This window comes from Elephas maximus, chromosome 7, assembly GCF_024166365.1.
Source record: "Elephas maximus indicus isolate mEleMax1 chromosome 7, mEleMax1 primary haplotype, whole genome shotgun sequence".
Lineage (NCBI taxonomy): Eukaryota > Metazoa > Chordata > Mammalia > Proboscidea > Elephantidae > Elephas > Elephas maximus.
The window spans coordinates 101,849,611-101,875,781 of NC_064825.1; the positions used below are offsets into that span (position 1 = coordinate 101,849,611).

Consider the following 26,171-nt stretch of genomic DNA (forward strand, 5'->3'; position numbering starts at 1 on the left):
TCCCTTCCCTTCTGCTTCCTCCCTCCTGTATCTGCTGGGGTGGGCCTGGGGAGGGGTGGGTCAGGGTAGGCCCAGGAACCACCATCCTTAGGTGAGGGTCTTGCCGTGCCAGGCTTCTGAAGCTGATGGAAAAGGAAAGGGAAAGGACAAGGGGCAGGTCAGGCTCCTGCTCCCAAGCCAGGGAGGTAAACATTAACTGGCCTGGCCACCTCCTCTACCCCCTGCCTAGCCTGACCCTGTGGCCATGGCCCAACCGCCCGCATTGCCCATCTCTGTCCTGTTCTTAGCAGCATCTCTTTAGTGGGTAGATGCCTTGGGGAAGCCGAGACCCTGCCTCAGCGGCCCCCAGGTTGGCCTGGGATCTGCAGGCTTCTCCTGCAGCTGTACCTGCCTCCTCCCGTCCGGCAGGACCCTGGGGCTGTGAGAACAGAGACCCCCGAGATGGCTTCTGGCCAGCATCCTCCTGGGGAGGCAGCTCCAGGCCCTTCCTTTGGGGCTGCCGGAAGGGGCCACCGCCCACCATTCAGTGAGCATAGAGGCAGTGGGACCCTGCCCACAGCAGGGAGAGGGCACTCTGTGGAATCCCTCAGGTTGTCCTGTGCCAGCTCCTCAGGAAGAATCCATGGCCTAGGCCTGGTATCAGGGGAGGTGGGCATTCCTCACACATGAGCAGACAGACACCCAGGTGGCACTGGCTGCAGGCTCTGTTCCTCATGTGGTGGGTGGTGTCCACCCTGGGTGCTCCTGCTTCCCTTTCTTGGTTTCCCACCCCTGCAGTGGGCAGAGACAAACTCCAGGGGATGGCGTGATCCGCATGTGCTGGTGCCTGTGGCAGGTGATAGGCCCTGCCCTGCCCCTGCTCTGCCAGGTACCTTACATCCATCATCTCATCAGAACCCCCCTTATGCCACCCCTCTAAACTAGGTGGTATGATCCCCATTTTGCAGATGAGAAAACTGAGATTTAGGAAGGTTCGCTCATCTGCCCGTGATAACACAATGGTAAATGGCAGATGCAGGATTCCAAAGACCTTGGGCTTTTGCACTTGAAACTAGTATAGCTTGTGAGGGCACTCTGGACCAGGGGGCGAGGGGTCCTGTGCTTCCTGGCTAGTAGCTGACAAAGCTAGGGTACTCATGCCCTCTCGGCTGCCTGCAGCCACACTTGCTATTCTTCTTCAGGAGTGCTTGGCCAGGCACCACTGTCCTTTGTCCTCCCACAGGCCCTGCCCTCTCCAGACCCCCAACAACAGCTGGACATTGATGGGGCCCCCTGAGACCCTGTCCATCCTATCCACTCAGGCTTCCCCAGGCTCCCCACCAGCAGACTGAAGAGCAGCCATTTTGCTGGGCCATTGGTGTCGGAGCCCTGTGGGGCCTCCCCAGTAACTTTTACACATACTGTGTGGTATGTTGAAGGTGACAGAGAGGATGAGGTGGGGAGAAGCTATGCTCGGAACTGCGCTCGGGGAAAAAGCTCCAGCCTGGGTAGGGGAAGGGCCAGGAGAGGCCTGAGGCCAGGCTGGCTGTGACCAGACCCAGGAGAAGCTTCAGTAGAGATAGGAAGTCAGGAGTCAGGCAATTACTGACCAGAGGACAGAGGTTTCTGTGGAGACCAGAGGAACAGGAAGCATGAGGCCTGGGGGAGGGGACATCTGAGAGCACAGAGGCTTGAGGGCCTGGCCAGAGATCTGGTCGTACACTGTCATATCAGCTAGTCTAGCAGCCTCCCCAGACAAACAAGGAAACTGAGGCCCCTGAGGGGACACCTTTCCACATGGTCACACAACACTGGCCTGACCTGCCTCCCTGTCCACTGGGAGTGACTGCACCTTGGGCAGCCAAGGAGGCCCTGGACAGATGTGGGCTTGGGCCCCCTGGCAGCATGCAGGGTGGCACACTGTGACAGCATCTGTAAGCTACCACCTGTGTCATGAGGGAGTATGTGCAGGAACCCTCTTCCTCCTGGCCACCTTGCCAGTGTGGGTCTGGAACAGCAGGGAGGCCCAGCCCTCCCCACCACCCATAGAGCACCGACGGCACCTCCCCCACACTGACTGTGGCCTTTTGTTTTCTGGGTGACACTAGCATCAGGCGGTGTGTCCGGGTGACTAATCTCCAGGCTGGGCAGCCGTCACAGGGCAGCCTGACCAGACAGGCGGAGAAAGCTGACACCCTGGAGGAGCGCTGGCCAGCCAGTGTCCTGGCAGAAGTAGGCAGGCAGGCCTTCCGGTTCCTCTTCCCTGGATGCAGAGCTGACCCCTGGGCAGGCCTGACCCTGGCCAGCCCAGGGAGCAGAACCAAGCCAGACAGACCTGGCTCAGGTCCTGGCTCTGCCCCCAGCTGGCCCTGTGACCTTAGGCATGCTATTGCCCGCTTCAGGCCTCAGTGTCCTCATCTCTGTGACAGAGCTCTTGGTTCTACCTGCCTTACGGGGTCATGGTAGGGCTCCAGTGAGATGATAAAGTGCCCAGCCCAGAGCCTCTCACAGAGTAGGAGTTCAGTAAATGCGTGGTTATTTTTCTAACTGCGATTCCCATCCCTACTCCATTCCTCATGGTCCAAGAGGAGAGACCCTACTCTCTGTCCCATCTCTGGGGTGCAGGGGGCAGGCTTTGCCCTCAGATGGACTTAAGTTCTACATTGCCTCCACCCCTGTGGACTTTGGGTAGATTACCTCTCTGTTCCTCAGACTTAACACAGTGCCAGACTCAGCAAATGCCAGCCATGATGATATGGATTTTAGGAGGGAGCCATGTTCTCTGCCCTCCAGCTCTCCTGCCCTGGAGCTCAGACTGCTCTGCCCTTGTCCCTATCATCTGCAGGGTCTGGGAAGCATAACAGGCAGGGACAAGAGCCAGGCAGTATCCAACACAGCTTCCCCAGGCATGGCTGCCTCCACTGCTCACTAGTGAAAGGATGCAGACACCTCGGCCCTGTCCGCCTCTCCCTCGGTCTCCCTGCACTGTGCATGGCTCAGACCCACAGCCTCAGTAGGAAATCAAGACAGTGAGTGAGTGAGAGGAGAAGGAAGCACTAGACATGCAGGCCAAGCCTGACTCCAAGGGCATTCCCATTGCTGTCAAGTGAATTTGGACTCATAGTAACCCTGTCGGACAGAGTATAACTGCCCCCGTAGAGTTTCTTAGGCTGTAATCCTTACAGAAGTGGATCACCAGGCAGTTTCTCCCTTGGAGTGGCAGGTGGGTTCGAAACACCAATCTTTGGGTTAGCAGCTGAGTGCTTAACTACTGTACCACCATCTCCTTCCAAACACATGTAGCTCTACCTTAGTCTCTCCTGCCCACTACTTGTTCAGGGCACCCACCCACCATGCCTGATTCCTGCCAGGCCCTCAGCAGGCAGAGGTATTTCTCCTGTTAGCCCCAGGCAGCGGAGCCCTGGTAGCACAGTGGTTAAGAGCTCAGCTGCTAACCAAAAAGTCAAATTTACCAGCCACTCCTTGGAAACCTTATGGAGCAGTTCTACTTTGTCCTACAGGGTTGCAATGAGTCAGAATTGACTCAATGGCACACAACAATAGCCCCAGGCAGCATTGTCCCCTGGTTGTGACTCTGACCTCCCTGTGGATGCCAGAGGCTAGAATGCGCCTCCCCCAGAGTCAAGGCCCACAAAAGCACCTGATGGTGGGAGACAGGGCATCTGCCCATGAGCCCTCTGGAGGCAGTGCCACCCTAAACTGTACCTGGCTTCCTGCCTTGCTCTACTAACTGTGAAGAGAGGTGAGGGCTTAGAACCCTGATCCACATGGCCAGTGCAGAAGGGAAGGGCCAGGAGTAAGTGAGCTGGGGAAGGAAAGGAGTGCCTGTTCTCTGGAGCAGGTCAAGGGAGGGTGGTGGGAGCAGGGATGGCCCCCAGGGGCCCTGCTTCCTGCAGGAGGGAGCTCCAGCAGCTCCCTGTTAGGAAGCTTGAGAGCTGGGTCACGGGCTGCAGTGGCAGAGCTGGGAGAGCTCTGGACATCAGCCAGTAATTTCACACGTGGAATGTCCGTACTGTGCCTCTTACTTAGAAAGGTGAGACATTTGTGCAGAAAGTTCCTTCTGTCAGTCCCTCTGAGACAGATGCCTACATACACCCAGAATCCAGAGGGCTTTTCTTTTGTTGCTTCCCATACAAAATCCCCTGGGTGAAGACCAGGATGGCTTCTTCCCCCAGCCACTCCTCAGCTCACTGAGGGCCTTATTTCCTCAGAGCCCTTTGGTCCCTAAGTCAGATGCCAGAAACTCTCAGCCTGACCTTCAGACTGGGACTGAGTGAGTCTGTCGTCTCCTCAGGCCTGAGTTCCTTTTCAGAGAGCCTCGTTTTACTCTCACGGCTTGGTTTATGCCATATCCCAGGAGGGAACCTAACCTGCCCCATATTGGTGGCAAAGCGAAGGCCTGACAAGAGAGGAAGACTTGCCCTCGGCCCTAGCGCTGTCTGGGGCCACTCAGAACTAGAACCCAGGACTCCAGCTTCCAGCTTCCTTTTTCATTTCCATCAGCTTCTGGCAAGAGCAGTGAGATCCTTTAGGCCCAGGACTTTGTGGATGATGTTGCCAGGACAGAGGAAGCTGGGGTGGGTAGCCAAAAGCCCCCTCCTACCCATTAGTCCTAGGGCAGCCGAGGAGTACTACCGGGGCTTCTAACAGCTGTAAGTGTGGGCTCCCCTGAGAATTCCCCAGGACCCTTGAATACCCCATTTATGGAGGTGAAAGGCCATAGTTCTCCCCAATGCCAAGGGTCCCCTCTCTGCTCACAGAGAATAGGCTGTGAAAGAACTCCTGGCTGCAGGATGGGCTATGGCCTGGCCACACTCCTGATGCTTCGGTCTCTATGTCCAACAGCCGCCGCCTGTCCCTGCCATGGAGACCTTCTTTAGGAGACACTTCCAGCGGAAGGCGCCAGGCTCTGGAGAGGGGCAGCGGCGGCCGAGCGGCGTGGGGTTTCCCACGGGCAAGGCCCAGCGCCGCTCCCCTGTTGGTCAGGCCTCTTCCTCGCTGGCCCAGCGGCGCCGCTCCAGCGCACAGCTCCAGGGCTGCCTCCTGGGCTGCAGGGTGGGGGCCCGGGGCACCCGCCGGCGCTCCAGCACCGCACCCCCAGCCTGCAACCCCCGCTTCGCCGTGGATGAGGTCACCACCCCCCAGTCTGTCACTGTCGGGGCACCGCTTCTGGGTGCGCCCCAGCTGCTGGCCAGGCTTGTGGGCATGAAGGAGGAGGAGGAGGATGTGGCAGCTAGGGCATTGAGTGCCACCCAGCCAGGCACCAAGAGACCAGGGTCACCCCCACACCTGCGCACCCGCCCACTGCAGCCAGTGCCCCGTTACCTTCGCCGGCGCCAAGCCTCCCCACACCTGCTCCCTGCTGATGTGGTCTACGACCGTGCCTTCTGGGGCCTGCATGGCTACTACCGGCACCTCAGTCAGAGTCGGCCCTCGGGCCAGCACCCTGGCTCTGGGGGCCAAAGAGCTTCAGGCATCACAGCCAGCCCTATGTTACCCACCCGTGTGCGCCCGCTGTCCCGCCGGCGCCAGGTAGCCCTGCGGCGCAAGTCGGCCGGACCCCAGGCCTGGAGTGCCCTGCTTGCGTAGGTATAGCCTTGATCAGCAAGGCAAGTGGTGTGGCCCCAAGGCGCCTGACTGGGCCAGGGCCTCACCGCTCTATCTGACCTGCAGGTGCTGCCTGGGAACAGCTCCAGGCTGCTCCCTGGGGCAAGCGCACCCCAGAAGGGCCGCATGAGGGGCTGCGTCTCCTGCAGGGAGCCTGTCAGAGTCTTGGGCTCTGTGAGGTCCTCTGCCCTCCCTACTGCGGTCCCTCCCTTGGCCTTGGGTTGAGCTGAGATCCCAGATGGTAGGGAAGGAAGCGGACAGCAAGTGCTCAGCTGGCCCTGGGCCTCAGCTGTCTCCTTTCCTGTAGGAAAGCCATCGCCAAGTCAGGCCTCCCGCACCTGGCACTCCCTCCGCCCACGCCCGGGGCCCTGTGTGGAGAGTCCGAGCGGCAGATCCGGAGCACTGTGGACTGGAGCGTGAGTGGTGGTGTGCTGGGTACCAGCCCCTGCTGTGCTGGGGAGGGGCCAGAGGGATTGTGGGTACTGAGAAAGGAGGAGGGGGGTTTGTGGGGAGGAGCAAGCCACCAGGGGGTGGCTGCATTTGTGTCAAGCCTTAAACAGTAAAGTAGATCCAGGTGGCTGGAGCCTAAGCTTTATCTTGGAGAGGGTGGAAGGGGCAGGGTGGGGGCAGACTGGTGGGCTTGGTGGCAGGCATGCATTGAGCATGTTTCTCCTGTGGTCTAGGAATCGGCGACGTATGGGGAGCATATCTGGTTTGAGACCAACGTGTCGGGGGACTTCTGCTATGTTGGGGAGCAGTACTGTGTAGCTAAGATGCTGGTGAGTGAGCTCTGTGGCATGCTGCCCCCTGGTGGTGGAGCTGGATCTAGAAGCCTGTACACAGACCCCTGGGTCCTGATGCTACAGCCCTTCAGAGGAGAGGGGAGCAGTCTCTGACCTGAGCGTCCCTGCTGTGTACTGCCCAGGGATGGTGAGGGGAATGGGGGCTTTATCTTGTTGCCAGGAGCCAGGACTGGGGAGGTTTCTAGTACACAGGGGGCCACTGTGCTGGGGCACATTGGGGTTTCTCTACCTGCTCAGGGGCCGGGCCCAGATGGAGTTACCAGGTGCCTCAGAGGCCCTCGCTTTCTTTCCTGCAGCAGAAATCCGTGTCAAGGAGAAAGTGTGCAGCCTGCAAGATCGTGGTGCACACGCCCTGCATCGAACAGCTGGAGAAGGTGCGTGGTGGCCCAGCCTGGCAAGGCCCTCTCAGATACTTACCTATACATGTGCACTCAAGTTACATGACATCGCCTGCCGGGGGGGCCCCCCCAACACACATAGTGGTGGAGAGCCAAGGACTCTGAAGCGTTTGAATCCTGCCTCCCCTCGTATATTAGCTGTGAGACCTTGGCAAGTGACTTAATCTTCCTGTGCCACAGATGAATCACCTATAAAGGGGAGAGGACATCACAGTCCTTACCTCATGCGATTATCATGAAGATTAAATAAGATGAAGCATGTGTATGACACGTCAGAAGTGCTCTCAAGTGTTTGCTGCTGTTGGTTTTATTAACAGCTTTCTTGCGGTAACTTATGTACAAGTCACCATTTAAAGTGTGCAATTCAGTGGCTTTTAGTATATATTCACAGAGTTGTGCAATCATCACTGCAATCCATTTGAGAACATTTTCATTACCCCCAAAAGAAACCATGTTCTCTTTAGGCATCATTCCCCATTCTCTGCAGTCCCCAGTCCTAGGCAACCACTAATCTGCTTTCTGTCCACTAGAGTCGCCTATCCTGGACATTTCGTATAAATGGAATCACACAATACGTGGTTCTTTGTGTCTGGCTCCTTTCATTCAGCATGTTTTCATGGCTTATCCGTGTTGTAGCATGTAGCATTTCTTTTTATTGCCAAATACTACTCTATTGTATGAATACACCACGTTTTGTTTACCCATTCATCCATCAGCTGATGAACACTTTTGGGCTATGATGAATAATGCCGCTGTGAACGTTTTTGTACACGTTTTTATGTGAACATGTTTTCATTGTTCTTGGGCAGATAACAAGGAGTAGAACTGTTGGGTGATATGGTAACTCTCTGTTTAGCTTTTGAGGGGCTGCCAGATTGTTTCCAAAGCGGCTGCACCATCACACGTTTATACCAGCGATGTATGAGGGTTCCGATTTGCCCACATCCTCGCTTGCTATGATCTGTCTTTTTTATTCTAGCCGTCCTAGTGGGTGTGAAGTTGTATATCAGTGTGGTTTTACTTGCATTTTCCTGATGGCTAATGATGTTGAGCATCTTTTCATGTGTTTATTGGCCATTTGTATGTCTTTGGAGAATTGTCTATTCAGGTCTTTTGCCCGTTTTTTTAAATTGGGTTACTTGTCTCTATTATTGAGTTGTAAAAATACTTTATATAAGCTGGATACTGTTCACTTCTCAGGTACATAATTTGCAAAAAAAATTCCCATTTTGTGGGTTGTCTTTTCACTTTTTTAATAGCATCCTTTGAAACACAAAAGGTTTTAATTTTGAGGAAGTCCAGTTTATCTATTTTTGTTGTTGTTGCGTATGCTTCTGGTATCCTAAGAAACCATTGCCTTCTGTGCTTGGTTTTCATCCTGAACTTCAGCTGTAGGGGAAGCAGCAGGATGGGGCCCTCAGAGGGCTCAGCAGCATTAAGACTTCTGTGTGGCATCTTGAAAGAGGATCTTGTGTGCCATCAAGTCAATTCCAACTCAGAGGGGCCCTATAGGACAGAGGAGAACTGCCCCATAGGGTTTCCTAGGCTGTAATCTTTATGGGAACAGATTGCCAGGTCTTTGCTTCCGTGAAACAGCTGGTGGGCTCGAACCACTAACCTTTTGATTTGCAGCCAAGTGCTTAACCATTGTGCCTCCAGGACTCCTTAAAGGGAAATCTTAGCAGCTCTGATTCATTGCCTGGTGGTGTTGGTGCCTCATCTGCTTTTCTCTAGCCCTCCCATTCTCTCTACTAGAATGTGAGCTCTGGAGGGCAGGGGCTGTTGTCTGTGCAGTGCTGGATCTGCAGCACCTGGAGCAGAGCCTGGCAGAGAGTGGGACTCATTGAATAATTCTTGAAAGGATGAATTAGTGAATGGTGGCCATGACACCAAATTATCAGTGTCCAAATTAATACTTAGAAGAGACTACTGACTTGCTGAGGCTTCAGAGCTCAGCAGTGGCCAGTTCAGTCCTGGGTAGCTCCAAAGCCTGTGCTCTGGCCCTTGCTCACAGCCTCTGTCAAGCCCTTTCCCCAAGAACCCTTATCCACAGTGTATCTGCAGCTGGGGGCACATCTGGACACTGTGTTTCTAGAGAGATAGAGGGAACGCTGGGCTGGTGGGCAGCCTGTGGTCGAGGCAGGGGGTGGGAGGGATGGCCGTGGATCATCAGGTCTCCCCAGCCTCCAGAAACCCAGACCAGCACACACACATCCGTGAGATTAGGAATGACATAAGCAAGGCTTAACTTGGGCTGGTTCCCCAACCCTTGAATTATAGAGCAAGGCTTCCCTTTTGTTGTCAGTTGTCATCAAGTCGATTCTGACTCACGGCAACCACAGGTGTCCAGAGTAGAACTGCTTCATAGGGTTTTCAAGACTGTGACCTTTCAGAAGCAGATTGCCAGGCCTTACTCCCGAAATGCCTCTGGGTGTGTTTGAACTGCCAACCTTTCAGTTAGTAGTCCAGTGCTCAGCCACTTGAGTCACACAGGGACTCTAAGGCTTCCCTACAGCCCCTCTAAGGCTGAAGCAGGGACAGAGAAGCTGAAGTGTCATCTAGGCACTGTAGACCCACCATCACCTGCTAAGTTGAAAATCAAACCAGTGTTCAACAGCAAACTAGCTAAAGGCCTCCAGGGGCCAGTCAGAACCAGCCTGCAAGCAGGACTGAGTTGCCTGCAGATGCCTGGGCTGGGGGTGCTGGAGGTGATTAAGAATATAAAGATAGTAAACCATGATCCCAATATAAACCAAAACCAAACCAAACCCAGTGCTGTCAATTCCAACTCATAGCAACCCTATAGGACAGAGTAGAACTGCCCCATAGAGTTTCCAAGGAGTGCCTTTTGGATTTGAACTGCTGACCCTTTGGTTAGCAGCCGTAGCACTTAACCACTATGCCACCAGGGTTTCCGGTCCCAATACAGTGAGTGTAAAACTACGACTGTCTTCCTCACCTGGGATACTGGGCAGAAAGCTGTGGGGAGCAGAGGAAGGAGAACGTCCTTCTGGCTAGTGGGGAGGAGACAGGAACACAGGAGGGCTTCCCAAAGGAGGTATCTCACATTCCAAGGGCTCCCAGGATGAACTGGGGCTAATGCTACTGTGTGAGGATGGCTCTGGGTGACCCTTGCATGGAGGAATAGCCATATGGCTGACCCTGACATTTTTGTGGTCATTGCAATGTTTCACAGATAAATTTCCGCTGTAAGCCATCCTTCCGGGAATCAGGCTCCAGGAACGTCCGTGAGGTAAGTGTGTATCATGGTGGGTAGGGGCAAGGAGGCCCAAGTTTTTCAAGTGGGCCTCTCTGCAGTGCCTCCAGATTGCCACCAGGGAGCTCAGCTCCTTCCGGCTGCTGGGGTCCTGGGAGGTGCAAGGCTGAGGCTCTGAGAAGGTCTCCCAAAGGGGAAGGCTGGCGGCAGAAGAGGGGGCTGGGGCACGGCTTGCCTCCTTGGGCCTCCTAGCACTCTCTGCCAAATTGTGTGCCACCCTGGGGAAGTCACACCCTTCTCGGAGTCTTAGTCTTGCCTGCAGGCCATGGAGAGAAGTCGTCAGCCCCTCTCACCTCATATACAGGATTGTACCGTTAACATATCAAGGGTGGTGGGCTGTGCTCAGGCCTCTTGCCCCCCACACATGCTCTCCCCCTAGTGATATTCCTTTTCCCCTCCTCCAGCCCACCTTTGTGCGTCACCACTGGGTACATCGGCGGCGCCAGGATGGCAAGTGTCGACACTGCGGGAAGGTGAGAGGCCTTGTCGACCTACTCCCCCCCAGCCCTAGGCCTGGTGGTCCTAAACCCCATGCTCTGTGAACAGTGTGGCCTCTGTATCATGACTGTGACACCAGAGCACAGAGGCCAGGGTTCATTCAGCCTGACAGCTGTTAGTCCCAAAGCACCGTGGCCCCACTCTTGTCCCTGGGCTAAGAGGAGAGCAAGGAGGTCAGAAAGTCCCTTCTAGTGCAATGCATCTGGACTGCTTTGAGGCCATGGGTGGCCTCTGAGATCTGGATAGACTTTCTCACCTGTTCAGCTCAACAGATACTTTCCTGGCACCTGTTGTGTACCAAGCACTGAGCCAGGTGGCGGTGCTGCCCCCTGGAGGCCAGTGCAGCTGGCAGCCGGCACTGCCGCTGAGCTGCCCTGGCACAGCCAGTGGTTGTGTTGTTCACTTTGTGGTTGTCTGGCTCCCTCAGGAAGTGTAAGCTCTGAGAGGCGTCAGGGCTTTGTCCTTTTTTCCATTTCCTCCCAACATCTGGCATAGTGCCTGGCATGCCAGCCCTCAGTAAATGTCTGTGGGATGAGCAAGGGAAGGAATGTGAAAGGTACTGTGAAGAAGCACTTGAAGAGGACACGGAGAGGCCTGGGGGTCTGGAACCTGAGTTAATCTAAACATCCTTTACTGCAGAGCATGTGTGCACATACACTCCCAGCGCTTTGCAGTTAACTGCAGAAAGGCATGGGGCCCTGGTTAAGCACCCCTGCTCCAGGACTTATTTTATGGTGTTAGATTTTTGAAACATGCTCAGTTTCCCTAATTGGAGAGAGGCTGGCACCAGGGCGGGCCTGGGTCTGCTGCTCTAGGTCCGGCCCCTGGTACCCACCCAGCCTCTCCACCCTCAGGGCTTCCAGCAGAAGTTCACGTTCCACAGTAAGGAGATTGTGGCCATCAGTTGTTCCTGGTGCAAGCAAGCAGTGAGTGGGCCCCTGTCCCCGTGGCTGTCCCTGGGCTTGGGTCCTGGGGTCTAGGCTTGGCCCAGCTCAGCCTCACCGCCCTCGCCTCTAGTACCACAGCAAGGTGTCCTGCTTCATGCTGCAGCAGATAGAGGAGCCCTGCTCCCTGGGCGTCCATGCCGCTGTGGTCATCCCGCCCACCTGGATCCTCCGAGCCCGCAGGCCCCAGGTGAGTCCTGCCTGCACCCTTGAGGCCCCCGCCCCCACCCACTTAGGGTCTCCCAGTCTACCCACCTCGTCACCGACGCCTCTGTTCCCCTTGCAGAATACCCTCAAGGCGAGCAAGAAGAAAAAGAGAGCATCCTTCAAGAGGAAATCGAGCAAGAAAGGACCTGAGGTTGGACTTGGGGCTGGCAAGCATTGGAAGGGGAAGGGGAAGGGCAGAAAAGAGTCCATTTCTTGGAACTCTGAGCCCCTGGAGCTGGGGCTGCCAGCTCATCCTTTTAGGGGGACAGTTTGGGATTTGGGCACCCCAAGGGTGGGCGATTAAATCCAACTAGCCTCTCTGTGGCTGGGCCCACCAAAGGTCAGACGCCAGAGGCGGTACATGAGGATGGGCAGAGGATAGAGTGTCACTCTGGGGACTGCTGGGATGCGGGTTGGGTCCTCTGAGACAGGAAGGAGCCTTACAGCTCCCTGTGTCTCCAAGGAGGGCCGTTGGAGACCTTTCATCATCAGGCCCACCCCATCCCCGCTCATGAAGCCCCTGCTGGTGTTTGTGAACCCCAAGAGTGGGGGCAACCAGGTAGGTGCAGCCTTCTCGCTCCACTGAGGACTGCGGGGTGGGGTTGGGGTCAAGCCTACCTCCCAACAACTCTGCCCAGGCTCCGTTTCAGGTGTCTGCCCGTTCTCTCTTTCCTAGGCAGGGATCTGAGAAAGTCCTACCTTGTATCCATCTTTCTGGGCCTGGCCCCACAGCCACATACTTCTCCCCCTTGGTCCTCCACCCCGACTGCCTCCTCGCTGTCTCCCTCTTTCCCAACACCTCTTGGCTCCTGCCTTCCCACAGGGCGCTAAGATCATCCAGTCCTTTCTCTGGTATCTCAATCCCCGGCAAGTCTTTGACCTGAGCCAGGGAGGGCCCAAAGAGGCGTGAGTACTTGCCAAGGTTCCAGGGGCTGGTGAAGGGCTGGCCTGGCTTTCAGAGCACACACACCCTGACCGCATGCCTGTCTTCCCAACCCTAGGCTGGAGATGTACCGCAAAGTGCACAACCTGCGGATCCTGGCCTGTGGGGGCGACGGCACGGTGGGTGCTCCTCCTGGGGCCACAGGGTCTGGGCTGAAGCCTGGGCCTCCCTCAGGGCGTGATGGGCCTCCTGCCCTGCCTTCCTCAGGTCGGCTGGATTCTTTCCACCCTGGACCAGCTGCGCTTGAAACCACCACCCCCTGTTGCCATCCTACCTCTGGGTACAGGCAACGACTTGGCCCGTACCCTCAACTGGGGAGGGGTAAGAGCCCACAGGAGGGCAGGCCAGTTGGAGGGCGGCCATGCGGCAGGGGGGTCTCCAACCATGGCAGCTGTTTAGACCCTACTTCCTCCCACCAGGGCTACACAGATGAGCCTGTATCCAAGATCCTCTCCCACGTAGAAGAGGGAAATGTGGTAAAGCTTGACCGCTGGGACCTCCAAGCTGAGCCCAACCCTGAGGCGGGGCCTGAGGAGCGTGACGAGGGTGCCACCGACCGGGTGGGTCAGCCAGGGCAGGGCAGGGGTGTCAGGGCAGCCTCCATGCTCAGGACTCAGGCCCTTTCCACGCCTTGGTGTCTGGGGCTCCCAGGGACCCCACCCTCCCTCTCGCTGGTGGGTCGTTATCTCTTGGGTGGATGTCTGTCTCTCCAAGCTTCGCTGCTTCATCTGCATAGTGGGCATTATGGTGTTCACGTCACAAAAGGGTTGTGCATTCAGGCCTCAGCACCTCTTTACTGAGTACCCGCTACTTGTCAGGCCTTGTAAGCAGTGAACAAAACTCAGTTCCTGCTCTCGTGGGGCTTTTACAAGATAGACATGTCGGGAACAGTGCTGTGGAAGGAAACAGCTGAGGAGAGGATGCTCCCAGGGACCTGGGTGCTCTTTTACCCCAGGCACTTGGGGAAGCTCCCTGAGAAGCTTTGGGTAGAGCAGGGCAGAGCCTGATGTGGGCAGGAAGGGCAGCAAGAGCTTCCAAGATTTTGTTAACTGTGCTGGGAGAAAGGCCCTGAAAGTCCCTGGGTGAGCAAGGCCCCACCCTCATCTTAGTCCCTCGACCTTTTCCAGCTGCCCCTGGATGTCTTCAACAACTACTTCAGCCTGGGCTTTGATGCCCACGTCACCCTGGAGTTTCACGAGTCGCGAGGTTGGCAGCCTTGGGAAGTCGGGGCGGGGAGGCGGGGGCGGTGGGCACAGGAGTGTCCCTGAAGAGAGTCAGGCTCAGGCCCCCCTCCCTCCCCAGTAAATGACAGTCATCCCCAGCCGTCTGTCCTCACCCCAACCTGGACGAGTGGCTGATTGTCCCTCATTTCTTGTCTCCACCCAGAGGCCAACCCGGAGAAGTTCAACAGCCGCTTCCGGAACAAGATGTTCTATGCTGGGGTGAGTCGGGGGCCTGCCAGCACCGCCCTCCCGTGCCCACCTTTTCTACCACCCGTGCCCCCGTCCCCTGTATCTGCCAGGGCAATGAGGAGGGATGGTCCCTGTCGCCAGATGGTGACGCCTCCGCCTCTCACAGACAGCCTTCTCCGACTTCCTGACGGGCAGCTCCAAGGACTTGGCCAAGCACATCCGAGTGGTGGTGAGCAGGGCGAGGCCGGCAGGCAGCATGGGGGACAGCAAGGAGAAGGAGGAGGCCGCCTCTGCATGTTACCCCCAACCCCCTTCCCTGTTCTTATTTCCAGTGTGATGGAACTGACCTGACCCCCAAGATTCAGGAGCTGAAACCCCAGTGCATTGTTTTCCTCAACATCCCCAGGTGAGGAGGGCAGGCTGGGGTAGGGGCCCTGCTGTCTCCATCCTGCAGAGACTGGCCTCTGAAGCCTCGCTGCCCTCCTTCTAGGTACTGTGCGGGCACCATGCCCTGGGGCCACCCCGGGGAGCACCACGACTTTGAGCCCCAGCGGCATGATGACGGCTACCTCGAGGTCATTGGCTTCACCATGACGTCCCTGGTGAGTGGGCAAGCACAGGGCCTGCCTGGAAGCCCTGGCTCTGCGGTGGCCCCTGCCTGTTCCCAGATGCCAACTTTCTGAAGGTGGGAGGGTCACCCACGCTCCCCTCGTTGGCCAGGATGGAGGGTTCACCCTCTTCTCCTCTGTCTATCCAGGACCCCTCACTGCCCCTTTCTGTTTGGCTCTCACTCTTCCTTCCCCTCTCTGGCCGGGGACTACCTCACTTTTGTTCTCTGGTCAGAGCACCCCCTGAAGGAGCAGAACTGGTGGCCTCCCCGCCGCATGCCCCACCCCCCTGACCTGAGCTTCCTCTGCTGCAGGCAGCGCTGCAGGTAGGGGGGCACGGCGAGCGGCTGACGCAGTGCCGCGAGGTGGTGCTCACCACGTTCAAGGCCATCCCGGTGCAGGTGGATGGCGAGCCCTGCAAGCTCGCTGCCTCACGCATTCGGATCACCCTGCGCAACCAGGCCACCATGGTGCAAAAGGCCAAGCGGCGGAGCACTGCCCCCCTACATAGCGAGTACGTCCCCAGCCCCAGCCACCACTTGCTGTGGGCCAGAGGCCAAGACACTACGGGCTCCCTGGCCTTGGTTTCCCCAGCTATACAAGGGACTGGCAGGGCCTCTGCCTCTGTCCAGGGCAGTTGGGAGTGGGAGGCCCTTCCTCTCCTGCTGAGCTTGGTGCCCAGCCCAGAATTGGTGCCCCTGGGGTGGGGCCTGTGGCTGAGCCCCCTTCCTGCCTCCGCCCTTCAGCCAGCAGCCGGTGCCCGAGCAGCTACGGATCCAGGTGAGCAGAGTCAGCATGCATGACTACGAAGCCTTGCATTATGACAAGGAGCAGCTCAAGGAGGCTTGTAAGTAACCAGCTAGATCGGGTTGAGGCAGGGGTGGCAGAGCGGTGGAGGACCCTGAGGGCAGGGCAGTGGGCTCTAGCCAGCTGTTGAAGGCCCCTTCTGTCCTCCAGCCGTGCCCCTGGGCACTGTGGTGGTCCCAGGAGATAGCGACCTCGAGCTCTGCCGCGCCCACATCGAGAGGCTCCAGCAGGTAAGGGGGTGCCTGGCTGAGAAGGTGGTGGGGAATTGATGGCCGGCCTCCTCCCCCATACGAGTCTGTGCCTGTGCCTACCTGCTCCCGGTCTTTCTCTCCCTGGCCCCAGTCCCCTCTCAGCCCTGAACTTTTGTTCTCTCTCAACAGGAGCCTGATAGTGCTGGAGCAAGGTCCCCAACATGCCAGAAACTGTCCCCCAAGTGGTGCTTCCTGGATGGTGAGTCCTACCCTGAAGGGTCAGCTCCTGGCAGTCCTCGGCCCCATCCTGCCACCTCCTGGGGGAGCAGAGGCCCTGGGCCTGGGCAAGGACCCCCTCATTCTCAGGAAGCTCACTGTCCCTCTCTCCACAGCAACCACTGCCAGCCGTTTCTACAGGATCGACCGGGCCCAGGTGAGCTACCACTGCATCCAGGGACCTGGCGGCACCTCTCCTGGGGAGTGTTCCCTATTAGCCTGTCCACAGCCGAGCTGGCCCCTGCCTCTCGCACACCCTGCTGTGCACTCACACTTGTCGTGGCCATGGAGAGTGTGTGGCCTTGTCCTCCAAGCAGCAGTGTGCAGGGTGGTACCAGCAGGAGAAGGAGGCCATGCTGGGTGGGTGGGAGAGCCTCGTAGCACAGGTGTGATCCGGGAGAGAAAAGAAAAGGCATCTGGCCAGAAGAAAAGCACAGTGCTGGGAAGAGGCAGAGGTGGTAGGTCCAGTATGCAAGGTCAGGGACAGGCCTTGGGTGGCACGAGTGGAGAGGAGGAGCGTGGGGAGGGGAAGGTGAGCAGGGTCTAGCAGGGCCACCTCGGCTGGCTGCCTCTTTTCAGTTTTCATGCTTTGTAGCAGAGGCATCTCCAGGTCTGTTGGCCTTGCTGCCCTGACCCGACCCTCCCCACCCACAGGAACACCTCAACTATGTGACAGAGATCGCACAGGACGAGATTTATATCCTGGACCCTGAGCTGCTGGGGGCATCGGCTCGGCCTGACCTCCCCACCCCCACCTCCCCTCTCCCCACCTCCCCGTGCTCACCAACGCCCCGGTGAGTCCCTAGCGACTCCTCAATTCCTGCCTGCAGCCCAACCCCTTCCTGAGCACCAGAAACACACCTCCAGCCAGCTGCCCACCAGCCTCTCCACTGGCTGACTAAATGGTGTCAGTGAATCTGGCCAAAACCCACCTCACTCACAGGCCTCCACCCTGACAGTTCTGGTCGTCCCCCTTCAGCCTGGTGCTCAAAGACGTGGGCTCCATCCCTGACTTCTTTCTTCTCCCAGCCCTTCATCTAATCCTTCAGCAAGTCCTGTCTGCTCCCTCAATATCCAAGCACTCCTCCTCACCTGCCCCCACCCCACAAGCCACCACACCCCGCATCTCCCGCTGTCGTACTGCCTTGTGTCCACGTGTGCCCACTATGGCCCATTCCCTACTCGGCGGCCTAAGTGGCCTGTAAAATTGCAGACCAGACCAGGCTGCTCCCCAGCCTAGAACCTTCCCTCTCAGCAGCCCTTAGGTCAGTCATGCTTTCCCTGGGTCTGGCTATCTCTGACGGCACCAGAGCCGCCTCCTTGTCACCACAGACCAGCCCCACTCATGTCTCTGTTCTCTGAGACCTCAAGTTTGCTCACCTCAGGACTTTACTATTCCCTCTACCTAAAACACACTCCCCCACCCTTCACGGAGCTGCCCACCCCTGATTCGAATCTCAGTTCAGCATTCCTCAGAGCAGTCTTTCCTGGGACCCTGTTTGAAGCTACCACCGTCTCCCAGTCGTTCGGTTACACTACCCTGTTTTCTGGTCTTCAGAGCACTTACATATGTCAAAGTATTTGTTTCCTTGTGTGTCTCCTGTATTAGAATGGAAGCTCCATGAGAGCCAGTCCCACATCTGTCTTGTTCACTGCAGTACCCCTGGTGCCTAGACCAGGGCTTGATATGTAGTAGGCACTCAATAAACTGTTGAAAGAACAAAGGGCACCCCAGGCTGGGGCTGGGTGGGGGCCGGCCAGCCATGCCGGCACATCCCATCTCATCCTGCTCTGTTCACAGGTTGCTCCAAGGGGATGCCACACCCCCTAAAGGTGAGGCCTGTCCCTCCGGGGCCCTCTCCTCTTTCCCCAGTCATACCAGTGAAGCTGGCTGGGGTGGGTGGTGCAGGCCCAGACAGCCTTAGCCTTACACAGATGAGCTCACATTCGCATGTGAGCCTCCACACACGTGCCCCAGCAGGTCTACCTCCTTGCACACAGGGCAGCTTCTGTGTGTTCACGCACACACAAGGCCACCCCCAGAGTGTAATGGGCAGGTGTTCTATGCAGGGGAAGAGCTGATTGAGGCTGCCAAGAGGAACGACTTCTGTAAGGTACCAGTTCCAGGGCTCCCCTGGGCTGAAGGGGGCTTTGGGGCTGGGCTGAGAGCTGGCTTCTTCAGGCGCTGTCTCTGTCTGGCCCTCTGCAGGGTCTCTGTGGTGCCTGTCCCATTCCCCCCTGTGTATGCCCCTTTCCCTGTCCGGGCCATAATAGGTAACTCTTAGGTTGGGTCCCAGGCCAGGCTCTGAGGACGAGCTTCCTACTGAGCCAGCCTACCCCTGTGCTTAGAAAGGAGTGAATCTACCAGGAAACACAGGCCCCAGGGCCAGGTTGTAAGTGCTTCTGCCACAGGCACCCAGGGTGAGAGAAGCCCGTCTCTTTCCCCTGACACTCCAGAAAGGCCCCTGAGGTCTCTAGGGAGGCATGTGCACAAGTGTGCTAGCATCAGGCCCTGTGCCAGTGTATGTGGCTGGAAGGAGGGGTGACCCTGCGGACCCCCAGCATGCTCTGCCTCCTGCCCCCAGCTCCAGGAGCTGCACCGAGCCGGAGGTGACCTCACACACCGGGACGAGCGGAGGCGCACGCTCCTGCACCACGCTGTCAGCACTGGGAGCAAGGAGGTGGTCCGATACCTGCTGGACCATGGTGAGCTGACGCCTAGGGTCAGGCCGGGTGGGAGGAGAGAAGGTGGCCAGGCCGTTCTGACCCCTCCCCTGTCCTCCAGCCCCCACGGAGATCCTAGATGCTGTGGAGGAAAAGTGAGTATCTGGGCAGTGGAGGGTCAGGTTACCCTGGAAGCCACTCCTGTGTGGGCCTGCTGATCAGAGCCCCTAAACCCTCCCTGGCCATGTCTGCCATCCTCTGGGCAGCCCTTCCCCTTGCCCCAACACCCCGAGCTTCCTGCCCTTTCTGATGGCCCTCGGGAGACAGCCAGGAGGGCCCAGAGGACTGGCCGGGTCCACAGCCCACCCGTGCTCCCCCAGCGGGGAGACCTGTCTACACCAGGCTGCAGCCCTGGGTCAGCGCACCATCTGCCACTACATCGTGGAGGCCGGGGCCTCGCTCATGAAGACGGACCAGCAGGTGAGCTGGCCAGCAGGGCCCCGGCCAGGCAAACCCTACATTCCCTGTGGGGGTGAGCGGCTTTCGGGAGTTGGAAGCTGTCCTTCAGTGGACACAGAATAGACCCTGGGAAACCCAGGCCAGCAGGAGAGGGCTGGTCCCTTTCCCCAGGCAGCCAGGAGGGAAGAGCCCTGCCCTCTGAGCCTGGGCTGACAGCAGCCCTCCCTCTTGCAGGGTGACACTCCCCGGCAGCGGGCCGAGAAGGCTCAGGACACAGAGCTGGCAGCCTACCTGGAGAACCGGCAGCACTACCAGATGATCCAGAGGGAGGACCAGGAGACGGCTGTGTAGCTGCGAGGCCCACGGTGGGCAGCTGAGGAGGGACAGTGCCTGCTGGAGGATGAGCGCCTTTCCTGCCCACCTCACTGCCACATTCCACTTGGAAGCCACGGGGGGACCCAGGCCCCAGGGAAGGAGCCCCGTGCTGCCCCTGCAGAGCCACCCAGACCAAGGCTGGACTCTGAGGAGCTGGGGGTCTCACCTGTCCCCACAAGGCTCCAGCCTACCCCAGAGGCTCATGGAACAGGAAACTAGGCTGGGCCAGGCCCAAGCAGCCTCACCCTCATCGCAGGCGAAGCCCTCCTGGAGTTAGGGGAGAGGGGCTGTGAGTCAGTGTCACAGAGGAAGCCTTTGGGGAAGAGGTCTCTAAGCCACCTGGTCCTTTGGGGCCCCCGCCCTGAGGCTGGGGGAGATCAGCCCCTCTCCCGCCCTGACTCCATCCTCCCGGAAACAGCCTGCTGCATTTGCCTGCCTGCCCTGCTTGGCATCTCCCCCGGTGACCCTCTCCCTGTACCCAGTCATTTCATTGGAACTGTGTGGCCTGGGGGGTGAGGGCAGGGCTCTCACGGTGACATGTTTACAGCTGGGTGTGACTCAGTAAAGTGGACTTTTTTTTTTTTCCTTTCTGCTCTTTTTTTTGGGGTGGGGAGGACGTCGAGGAGCAGCGGGGTCAGCTGGGTTATCCTCAGGGCGGGGAGTGGATACCATCAACACAGACCTTCTTTTCTGGGGGCTCGGGTTCCGTTTCGGGGTGGGGTCCAGGGCCTGGCCAGGAGCTGACCTCTGTCCAGCGGCCTAGCTCCACGGGCCGGGGGAGGGGCCGGCTGCCTCCGCTTCCCGCTTCCCGCTGGGGCGATAACAATGAAAGAGGTGGGGCGGAGGAGGCCCGGGGCCTTTGGTCCATGAGGCCTTTGGTCCATTTGTCCTGTGGCCTTGAGCAAGCCCCCTCCCCCCGGCTTCAGTTGCTGCCCCTGTTTAGGGGATTGGGTGAAGTGAACCCTGAGGCCTCAGGGTAGGAGGGGTGGGCATTGCAGCCAGCGCTGTGGTTGGGTCTGGAACTTCTCAGACGGCTTTTGTCAGCTTCAGGTTTTACCAAATCCAGGCCTGCGGGCTCCTCCTCCCCAAGCCATAGCCCGCCCAGCCTGCGCTTCACAACAAGCGCTTGCGCCCCTGCGCCCTCAATCCGGTCAATTTCTCGGGTTCCCCGGTCTCGGGCCCGCCCCCCCAACACTGAGCAGAGAATCTCCCTCCAAACTTGGGGAAACAATCCGAGATGGGGCCTGGCGCTCCTGCACCACCAAGAGGGGGGCGCTGAGGGGCCCAGCAGACGCTGGGAGGTGGAGCGGGGCCTCGTCGGGATCGGGTCTCGCGCGGGCCACACGGGCTTAACAGTCCAGTGGGGGTTCGCGGAGCGCAGACCGCACACAGGCTCGAACGTGGGGCGCCTGGGCCTATGACACACCCAGGGCTCGGTTCTCCCTCCTGTCCGTCGGAGGCTCCGCTGCGCGAAGGGAGCCTAGGACTGAGCGCGGACCAGGCTGAAAGTGTTCAACGGGGAAAGGGGGCGGCCCCGGGTCTGGGAACACCGGAAGGGAGCAGAGGGCAGGGGCCCGGGGAGCTCAAAACTAGGGGTGGCGGGCAGGGAGTCCCTCAGGGCAGGACGCAGACCTGGGCCGGGAGGGCACCGGCGGAACGCGGCGAGGATGCAGAGACAGCCCGGGGCAGCCGGGACAGACGCGCGGGGCGGGAGCGGAGGCGGGGACGCCGGGGTCGGGGGCGGTGCGGGTTTGAGGCAAGGGGGCGGGGCGGGTCCTTCCCGGGTGGGGGAGGTTAGAGGGGGCGGGGGCCCATGTGACCGGCTCAGACCGGTTCTGGAGACAAAAGGGGCCGCAGCGGCCGGAGCGGGACGGGCCCGGCGCGGGAGGGAGCGAAGCAGTGCGGGCAGCGAGCGAGTGAGCGCGCGGGGCACCGGGGGGCGCGCGAAGGCCGCGGCCCACCGGCCATTGCCGACCTGGGGGCCGGATGCAGGGTGGGGGTCTGAGCCGCGTCCCGGGCTCGAGGCATCCCCCAGGGAGACCCAGGGAGAAGCCTCCGGCTGTGCGCCCGGGCATCCCGGGCTCGCGGCGAGGGGCGGCCGTCTCACGTCCTCCTCGCCGTAACCTTAGCGTCCCTAGCCTTGGAGCCTGGAGAATGGGGGATGTGGGGATAGGAGGTCCACGTACGCGGCCCTCCTTGGGGAAGGGGACGGCGGGGGCGCTCTGACCCTTGCTCTCCCCCCAGGATGCAGCACCGAGCTTTCCTCCTCTTCGCTCTCCTCGCCCTACTGGCGCTCACTTCCGCGGTGGCCAAAAACAAAGGTGATGTGTGTGTTCCGGGAGAGAGGGTGGTAGGAGGCGGTCTAGGGACGCGCAGGTGAGGCCTGGCGACCTCTGGACTTCCTGCCTGAGTTCCGAGCCCGAAACCCCAGCTTAGGGGTTCCCCGAGGGAGTCCCTCTATGACCCGGGTCCTGAACTCTGTTGCGCGCGTTGCAGACAAGGTGAAGAAGGGAGGACCGGGGAACGAGTGCGCTGAGTGGACCTGGGGTCCCTGCACCCCTAGCAGCAAGGACTGCGGCGTGGGTTTCCGCGAGGGCACCTGCGGGGCCCAGACTCAGCGCATCCGGTGCAGAGTGCCCTGCAACTGGAAGAAGGAGTTCGGAGGTGAGGTGGGGCGCAGGCGCAGAGGCTGCACAGGCTCTCTCAAACCCGCGCGGGCTGGAGGAGGGAGGCTACAGGCTTTCCTACTCCTGAGCCCGGCACTTTCCCGACAGCCGACTGCAAGTACAAGTTTGAGAGCTGGGGTGCGTGTGATGGGGGCACAGGCACCAAAGCCCGCCAAGGCACCCTGAAGAAGGCGCGGTATAATGCCCAGTGCCAGGAGACCATCCTTGTGATGAAGCCCTGCACCCCCAAGACCAAAGCCAAGGCCAAAGGTTAGCGGAGAGGGTGGGGTCTTCGCAGGGGATTGCGCTCTACCTGTGAGGGGAATCGTTAAGCCCGAAGTTTTGACTCCTGATCCTGGTGTTTGACCTCAGGACATCTCTGGACTCAGTTTTCCTATTTGTCAAGAAATCTTATCCATGGGACACGTATATTGGGTGGCCCACAAAAAGTGATCCAGAAATGTTAAATCCTTGCCAAATGGGGACAAACTCAAGCTGTTCCTATTGAAGCACTTGGCTTAGGACCCAGGGCAGTTGCCCCAGAAGGGCTTGGCTTTGTCCTCTCTCCAGCCAATGGGAGCATTTGGTCAGGTCGGCCCTTTCAAGCATGCTTCCCCCTCCCTTAGCTCACTCCTGACTCAAAACAGCATAGAGAGGCCAGCAGGGCAGGGGTGAATCTGCCACTTCTGAGGTGACTTTCAAGGGGTTTTGTGACCAGGACTGGAACTTCAACTCAAGTCCGATCCCAAGTGAAGATTTGGGTTACAGGGGTGGGGAATATTGGGCATCAGAAGGGCTGCACTATCCAACCAGCTTTGGGGTTAGCTCATTCTGAACCACTAGGCAGAATTTTCTCCTCTCCCGGGTGTGTGGGGGTGTGTGGTGGAGTGGGGTCTCTACTAGGTTGTCCTAACCCTGTTAATAAGGTCTATCTTTCTTGTTTTACAGCCAAAAAAGGGAAAGGAAAGGACTAGAGGCCAGGCCGGGATGCCAAGAAGCCCCTGGCTTTACCCTCCCAAAGGCCCAAGATATAACCCACCAGTGCCTTTTTTCTACTCATGAGCTTTATCAATCACACTTGCCTCTTCCCCTTCACTCCTCCGCCCCCACCCCCCAAGCACCCGGCATAGGGTGGGACAAAGGATTCTGGGAAGCTTGGGCTGCCTCCCAAAAGTATTTGTCTCCCCTCTCCCCTACCCCTTTGTTTTTCCCCACAATGACGCCATTACTAAGAAACAAAAAAAATAAACCACTTTTTTTCCCCCAATAAAAGCTTTTTTTTTTTTTTTTAATATATAAAAGCCCCTTCCCAGGGAGTCTGCTGTGGAAATTTGTATGGGGGTAGGAAAATGGGGAGAAAGACCAGGCTGAAGGAACCAGTGGCTTTAAGGGTCTGGGGGCTTGGTGGTGCATGCTCCCCAGAGCTCATGGAAATAGCAGAAGGTTTATGGAAATTTCTCCCAGGGCCCCTTACTGAACTTTTAACCAACTAACACCCTGCCCCTAGTCCCCTAAGCCTTGCAGCCCTTAGCAATCCCAGGGGCCACTCCAGGGCTGGGGGATGGAACTCACTCTAAAGACAAACCAGAACTAACTCCCATCTCAGCGCCCCCTCCATCACCTCCAGTCAAAGGTCTTTTGGTCCAGCCCACTGCCAATCAGGAAAGTCCTACCCATTGGGGAGAGTAGAGATGGGGGCTGCCTGCTTCCCCCACACTCACTGAGGCCTGTCTGGGTCAACAAGTTCTCCCCAATTCTCTTCCCTTGGGACCCTTGGGCCTCCCTGGAACTGCAGAGGCCAGAGATTTGAAGAGGGCAGATGGGAACATTGCTCACCACCTCACCATCCTGACTCAGATGTGTGACCTGGGACAAGCCCTCTTCTTGGGGTGGGAGGCGGGAGTTTTCAGAGTAATACAGACCATTCTTGGCTCAGCCTGGGGCCCCAGGGAGGTAGACCTCAGGTTCCCGAGTGTGAATCCCTGAATCTCCCAGCTGCTCCACCTTGCTTGTGATGAGAGCAGTGCTGTGGGGGCAGGTCTCAGAGCACCCTCCCAAACCAGGGCCTGGATGAATAGCTGCAGGGAGGGAAGATTTCTGGCCCTGGAGTGGGATTTGGGGGGAAGGGGCTGAGCCTACATGCAGGGGGCAGAAAGCACCGTTTATAGCAGAATGGAGGACCTCACCCTTCCACCCTCTTCCATTCCTAAGGACTAGCTCCTCTGCTCCTCCCAAGAGAGGTTCTGGCGTCTGCTCCCTTCCAGATGTCAATTCTTTCAGCCATGCTGATGGTTGTTCACAGTGGGCAGATGCCCACCCAGGCCAGGGCCCCCAGCTCCCTGAGGCAGGGCAGCAGAAATGGGCCAGGCAGTTCCGGTTCAGACACTCCCAAGGGCTGGGCCTCCTTGGCCTGAGCCAGAGATCTGGCTTCTGAATCCAGCCAGAACCTCCTTCTGAACCTCATGGGGCCTTCAGGACTTCAGTTCTTCTCTTCCACAGAGCATGGACAGGTGCCCCCAAATCTCTCCACCACAGCAGGTGAACCATCCGGTCCCCCAACACACGCACGACTGACCACCTCCTAGAGCACCCTGCCTGCCTACCTGGTGGTGCCGATGTTCCGATACTGGCATAGTAGCAGGTGTCTGAAAGTCTTTTTAAAGGTGGCGTTGCAGAGGGCATAGCAGGCAGGGTTGATGGTGCTGTTGACATAGCAGAGCCAGTAGCCAATGGACCACACCGTGTCAGGGATACAGCTCTGGCAGAAGGTGTTCACCAGGACCATGACGTTGTAGGGTGTCCAGGTGAGGATGAAGGCCAACAGGATGGCAAAGATGGTCCGAGTCACCTTGCGCTCCCGGGCTGCCATCTGCCGCTTCTTGCGCACCTGGTTGCGGGCAATGCTGGCAAACTTGCGGGCCACATTGGCCGCTGGACGCATGCCAGCTGGCGTGGCAGGCACAATCTCGATGGCTGTCACACACTCGTTGCCTGTCTGCTTCGTCACAATCTGGATCTTGGACCATTTAGAAGCCGGGTTGAGGGCACGTGGCTGTCGGGAAGGGGCGGGTGTGGCAGGTACCGTGGCCTCTGTAGTGGACAACTCTGTGGGTGGTCGTTCCTTGGTGTTCTGGGTGGCGCTGCCTGAGCTGGACTCATTGGAAGTGTCTTTCTCAGTCATTGGACGCAGTGGGGGTGGCAGAGCTGGTGGAGGGGCCTCCTCTAGCTTCCCATTGCGCAGGTCTTCTCGAGTGGCTTCTCCTGTGGGGGGTTTCTTGACGCTCTGCTTCATCAGAGGGCTCTTGAGGAAGGCCAAGGTCTTGGTCTTCTTCTCCTTGGGGCCTTCAGGCTGGTGCTTGTGAACCCGGCTGCGACTGGCCAGGGAGATGTGAATGTAGAGCACCGTCATGATGACCACGGGCAGGTAGAAGGCAGCAATGGCTGTACCAAAGGTCACCGCTGGGTTGGACAGGAACTGAATGAAACACTGGTTGTCAGGCACTGTCCTCTTGCCCACCACAAACTGCCAGAACAAGATGGCAGGCGCCCAGAGCACGAAGGACAGGACCCACGCAGCAGCGATCATGAGGCCTGCCATCTTGGTGGTGCGTCGGGCTGGGTAGGTGAGGGGCTTGGTAACGCAGAAGTATCGGTCAAAGCTGATAATGAGAAGATTCATGACTGAGGCATTGCTCACCACATAGTCCAGGGCCAGCCACAGGTCACAGACCACAGCACCCAGCGGCCAGTAGCCCTTGATGATGTACACGGTATAGAGGTTCATGGAGAAGGCGCCTATGATGAGATCAGCACATGCCAAGCTGAATAGGAAGTAGTTGTTGACTGTCTGCAGCTGCCTGTTGACCTTGATGGAAAGCATCACCAAGATGTTCCCTACGACAGTCACCAGGCTCAGCGAGCCTGTCACTGTGGCAATAAACACCATCTCTACCGTCTCATAGCGGTTATGCGTTGAAGTGACCAGGCGCACAGACTGGTTGCCTGAGCTACCATTGTCTGGTGTGAAGTTTGCCAT

General features: G+C 58.3%; 3 protein-coding genes across 10 annotated transcripts in view; 2 read left to right on the plus strand and 1 right to left on the minus strand.

Annotated features, from left to right (window-relative positions):
• The window catches only part of DGKZ (diacylglycerol kinase zeta), a 49,303-nt gene extending 29,252 nt beyond the window's left edge, over nucleotides 1–20,051 (plus strand). For 3 of the 8 annotated variants that reach the window (XM_049891009.1, XM_049891011.1, XM_049891012.1), the window contains exons 2-31: nucleotides 5,915–6,023; nucleotides 6,291–6,386; nucleotides 6,707–6,784; nucleotides 10,005–10,061; nucleotides 10,490–10,558; nucleotides 11,438–11,509; nucleotides 11,601–11,717; nucleotides 11,814–11,885; nucleotides 12,198–12,293; nucleotides 12,558–12,640; nucleotides 12,736–12,796; nucleotides 12,885–12,998; nucleotides 13,097–13,237; nucleotides 13,805–13,883; nucleotides 14,064–14,119; nucleotides 14,256–14,318; nucleotides 14,422–14,495; nucleotides 14,580–14,691; nucleotides 15,012–15,211; nucleotides 15,444–15,544; nucleotides 15,655–15,734; nucleotides 15,885–15,954; nucleotides 16,088–16,128; nucleotides 16,626–16,765; nucleotides 17,773–17,804; nucleotides 18,042–18,085; nucleotides 18,557–18,677; nucleotides 18,757–18,790; nucleotides 19,016–19,115; nucleotides 19,329–20,051. In XM_049891009.1, coding sequence (XP_049746966.1) covers nucleotides 5,915–6,023; nucleotides 6,291–6,386; nucleotides 6,707–6,784; nucleotides 10,005–10,061; nucleotides 10,490–10,558; nucleotides 11,438–11,509; nucleotides 11,601–11,717; nucleotides 11,814–11,885; nucleotides 12,198–12,293; nucleotides 12,558–12,640; nucleotides 12,736–12,796; nucleotides 12,885–12,998; nucleotides 13,097–13,237; nucleotides 13,805–13,883; nucleotides 14,064–14,119; nucleotides 14,256–14,318; nucleotides 14,422–14,495; nucleotides 14,580–14,691; nucleotides 15,012–15,211; nucleotides 15,444–15,544; nucleotides 15,655–15,734; nucleotides 15,885–15,954; nucleotides 16,088–16,128; nucleotides 16,626–16,765; nucleotides 17,773–17,804; nucleotides 18,042–18,085; nucleotides 18,557–18,677; nucleotides 18,757–18,790; nucleotides 19,016–19,115; nucleotides 19,329–19,445 — 2,629 coding nt within the window. In that variant the 3' untranslated portion in view covers nucleotides 19,446–20,051. Of the gene's footprint in view, nucleotides 1–19; nucleotides 869–4,845; nucleotides 5,586–5,914; nucleotides 6,024–6,290; nucleotides 6,387–6,706; nucleotides 6,785–10,004; nucleotides 10,062–10,489; nucleotides 10,559–11,437; nucleotides 11,510–11,600; nucleotides 11,718–11,813; nucleotides 11,886–12,197; nucleotides 12,294–12,557; nucleotides 12,641–12,735; nucleotides 12,797–12,884; nucleotides 12,999–13,096; nucleotides 13,238–13,804; nucleotides 13,884–14,063; nucleotides 14,120–14,255; nucleotides 14,319–14,421; nucleotides 14,496–14,579; nucleotides 14,692–15,011; nucleotides 15,212–15,443; nucleotides 15,545–15,654; nucleotides 15,735–15,884; nucleotides 15,955–16,087; nucleotides 16,129–16,625; nucleotides 16,766–17,772; nucleotides 17,805–18,041; nucleotides 18,086–18,556; nucleotides 18,678–18,756; nucleotides 18,791–19,015; nucleotides 19,116–19,328 lie in introns of those variants that run through there. The other 5 variants (XM_049891010.1, XM_049891013.1, XM_049891006.1 and 2 more) reach the window with 4 other exon arrangements.
• Nucleotides 20,052–21,300: 1,249 nt separating this feature from the next.
• MDK (midkine) lies at nucleotides 21,301–23,396 on the plus strand. Its single transcript, XM_049889665.1, has 5 exons — nucleotides 21,301–21,385; nucleotides 21,714–21,790; nucleotides 21,966–22,133; nucleotides 22,244–22,405; nucleotides 23,084–23,396. Exons 2-5 carry the CDS (start codon nucleotides 21,715–21,717, stop codon nucleotides 23,107–23,109), a joined length of 432 nt encoding a protein of 143 aa, XP_049745622.1. The 5' UTR covers nucleotides 21,301–21,385; nucleotide 21,714; the 3' UTR covers nucleotides 23,110–23,396.
• A 1,338-nt stretch (nucleotides 23,397–24,734) lies between these two features.
• Nucleotides 24,735–26,171, minus strand: CHRM4 (cholinergic receptor muscarinic 4). The gene has a single exon (XM_049890411.1). It carries the CDS (start codon nucleotides 26,169–26,171, stop codon nucleotides 24,735–24,737), a length of 1,437 nt encoding a protein of 478 aa, XP_049746368.1.

Excerpts from the sequence above, each read along its gene's own strand:
- MDK (XM_049889665.1), top strand. The coding sequence starts at position 21,715 with ATGCAGCACCGAGCTTTCCTCCTCTTCGCTCTCCTCGCCCTACTGGCG. Across the intron at positions 21,791-21,965 it reads CGCGGTGGCCAAAAACAAAG|ACAAGGTGAAGAAGGGAGGA; the intron begins GTGATGTGTGTG and ends CGCGCGTTGCAG. Across the intron at positions 22,406-23,083 it reads GACCAAAGCCAAGGCCAAAG|CCAAAAAAGGGAAAGGAAAG; the intron begins GTTAGCGGAGAG and ends CTTGTTTTACAG.
- CHRM4 (XM_049890411.1), bottom strand. The coding sequence starts at position 26,171 with ATGGCAAACTTCACACCAGACAATGGTAGCTCAGGCAACCAGTCTGTG.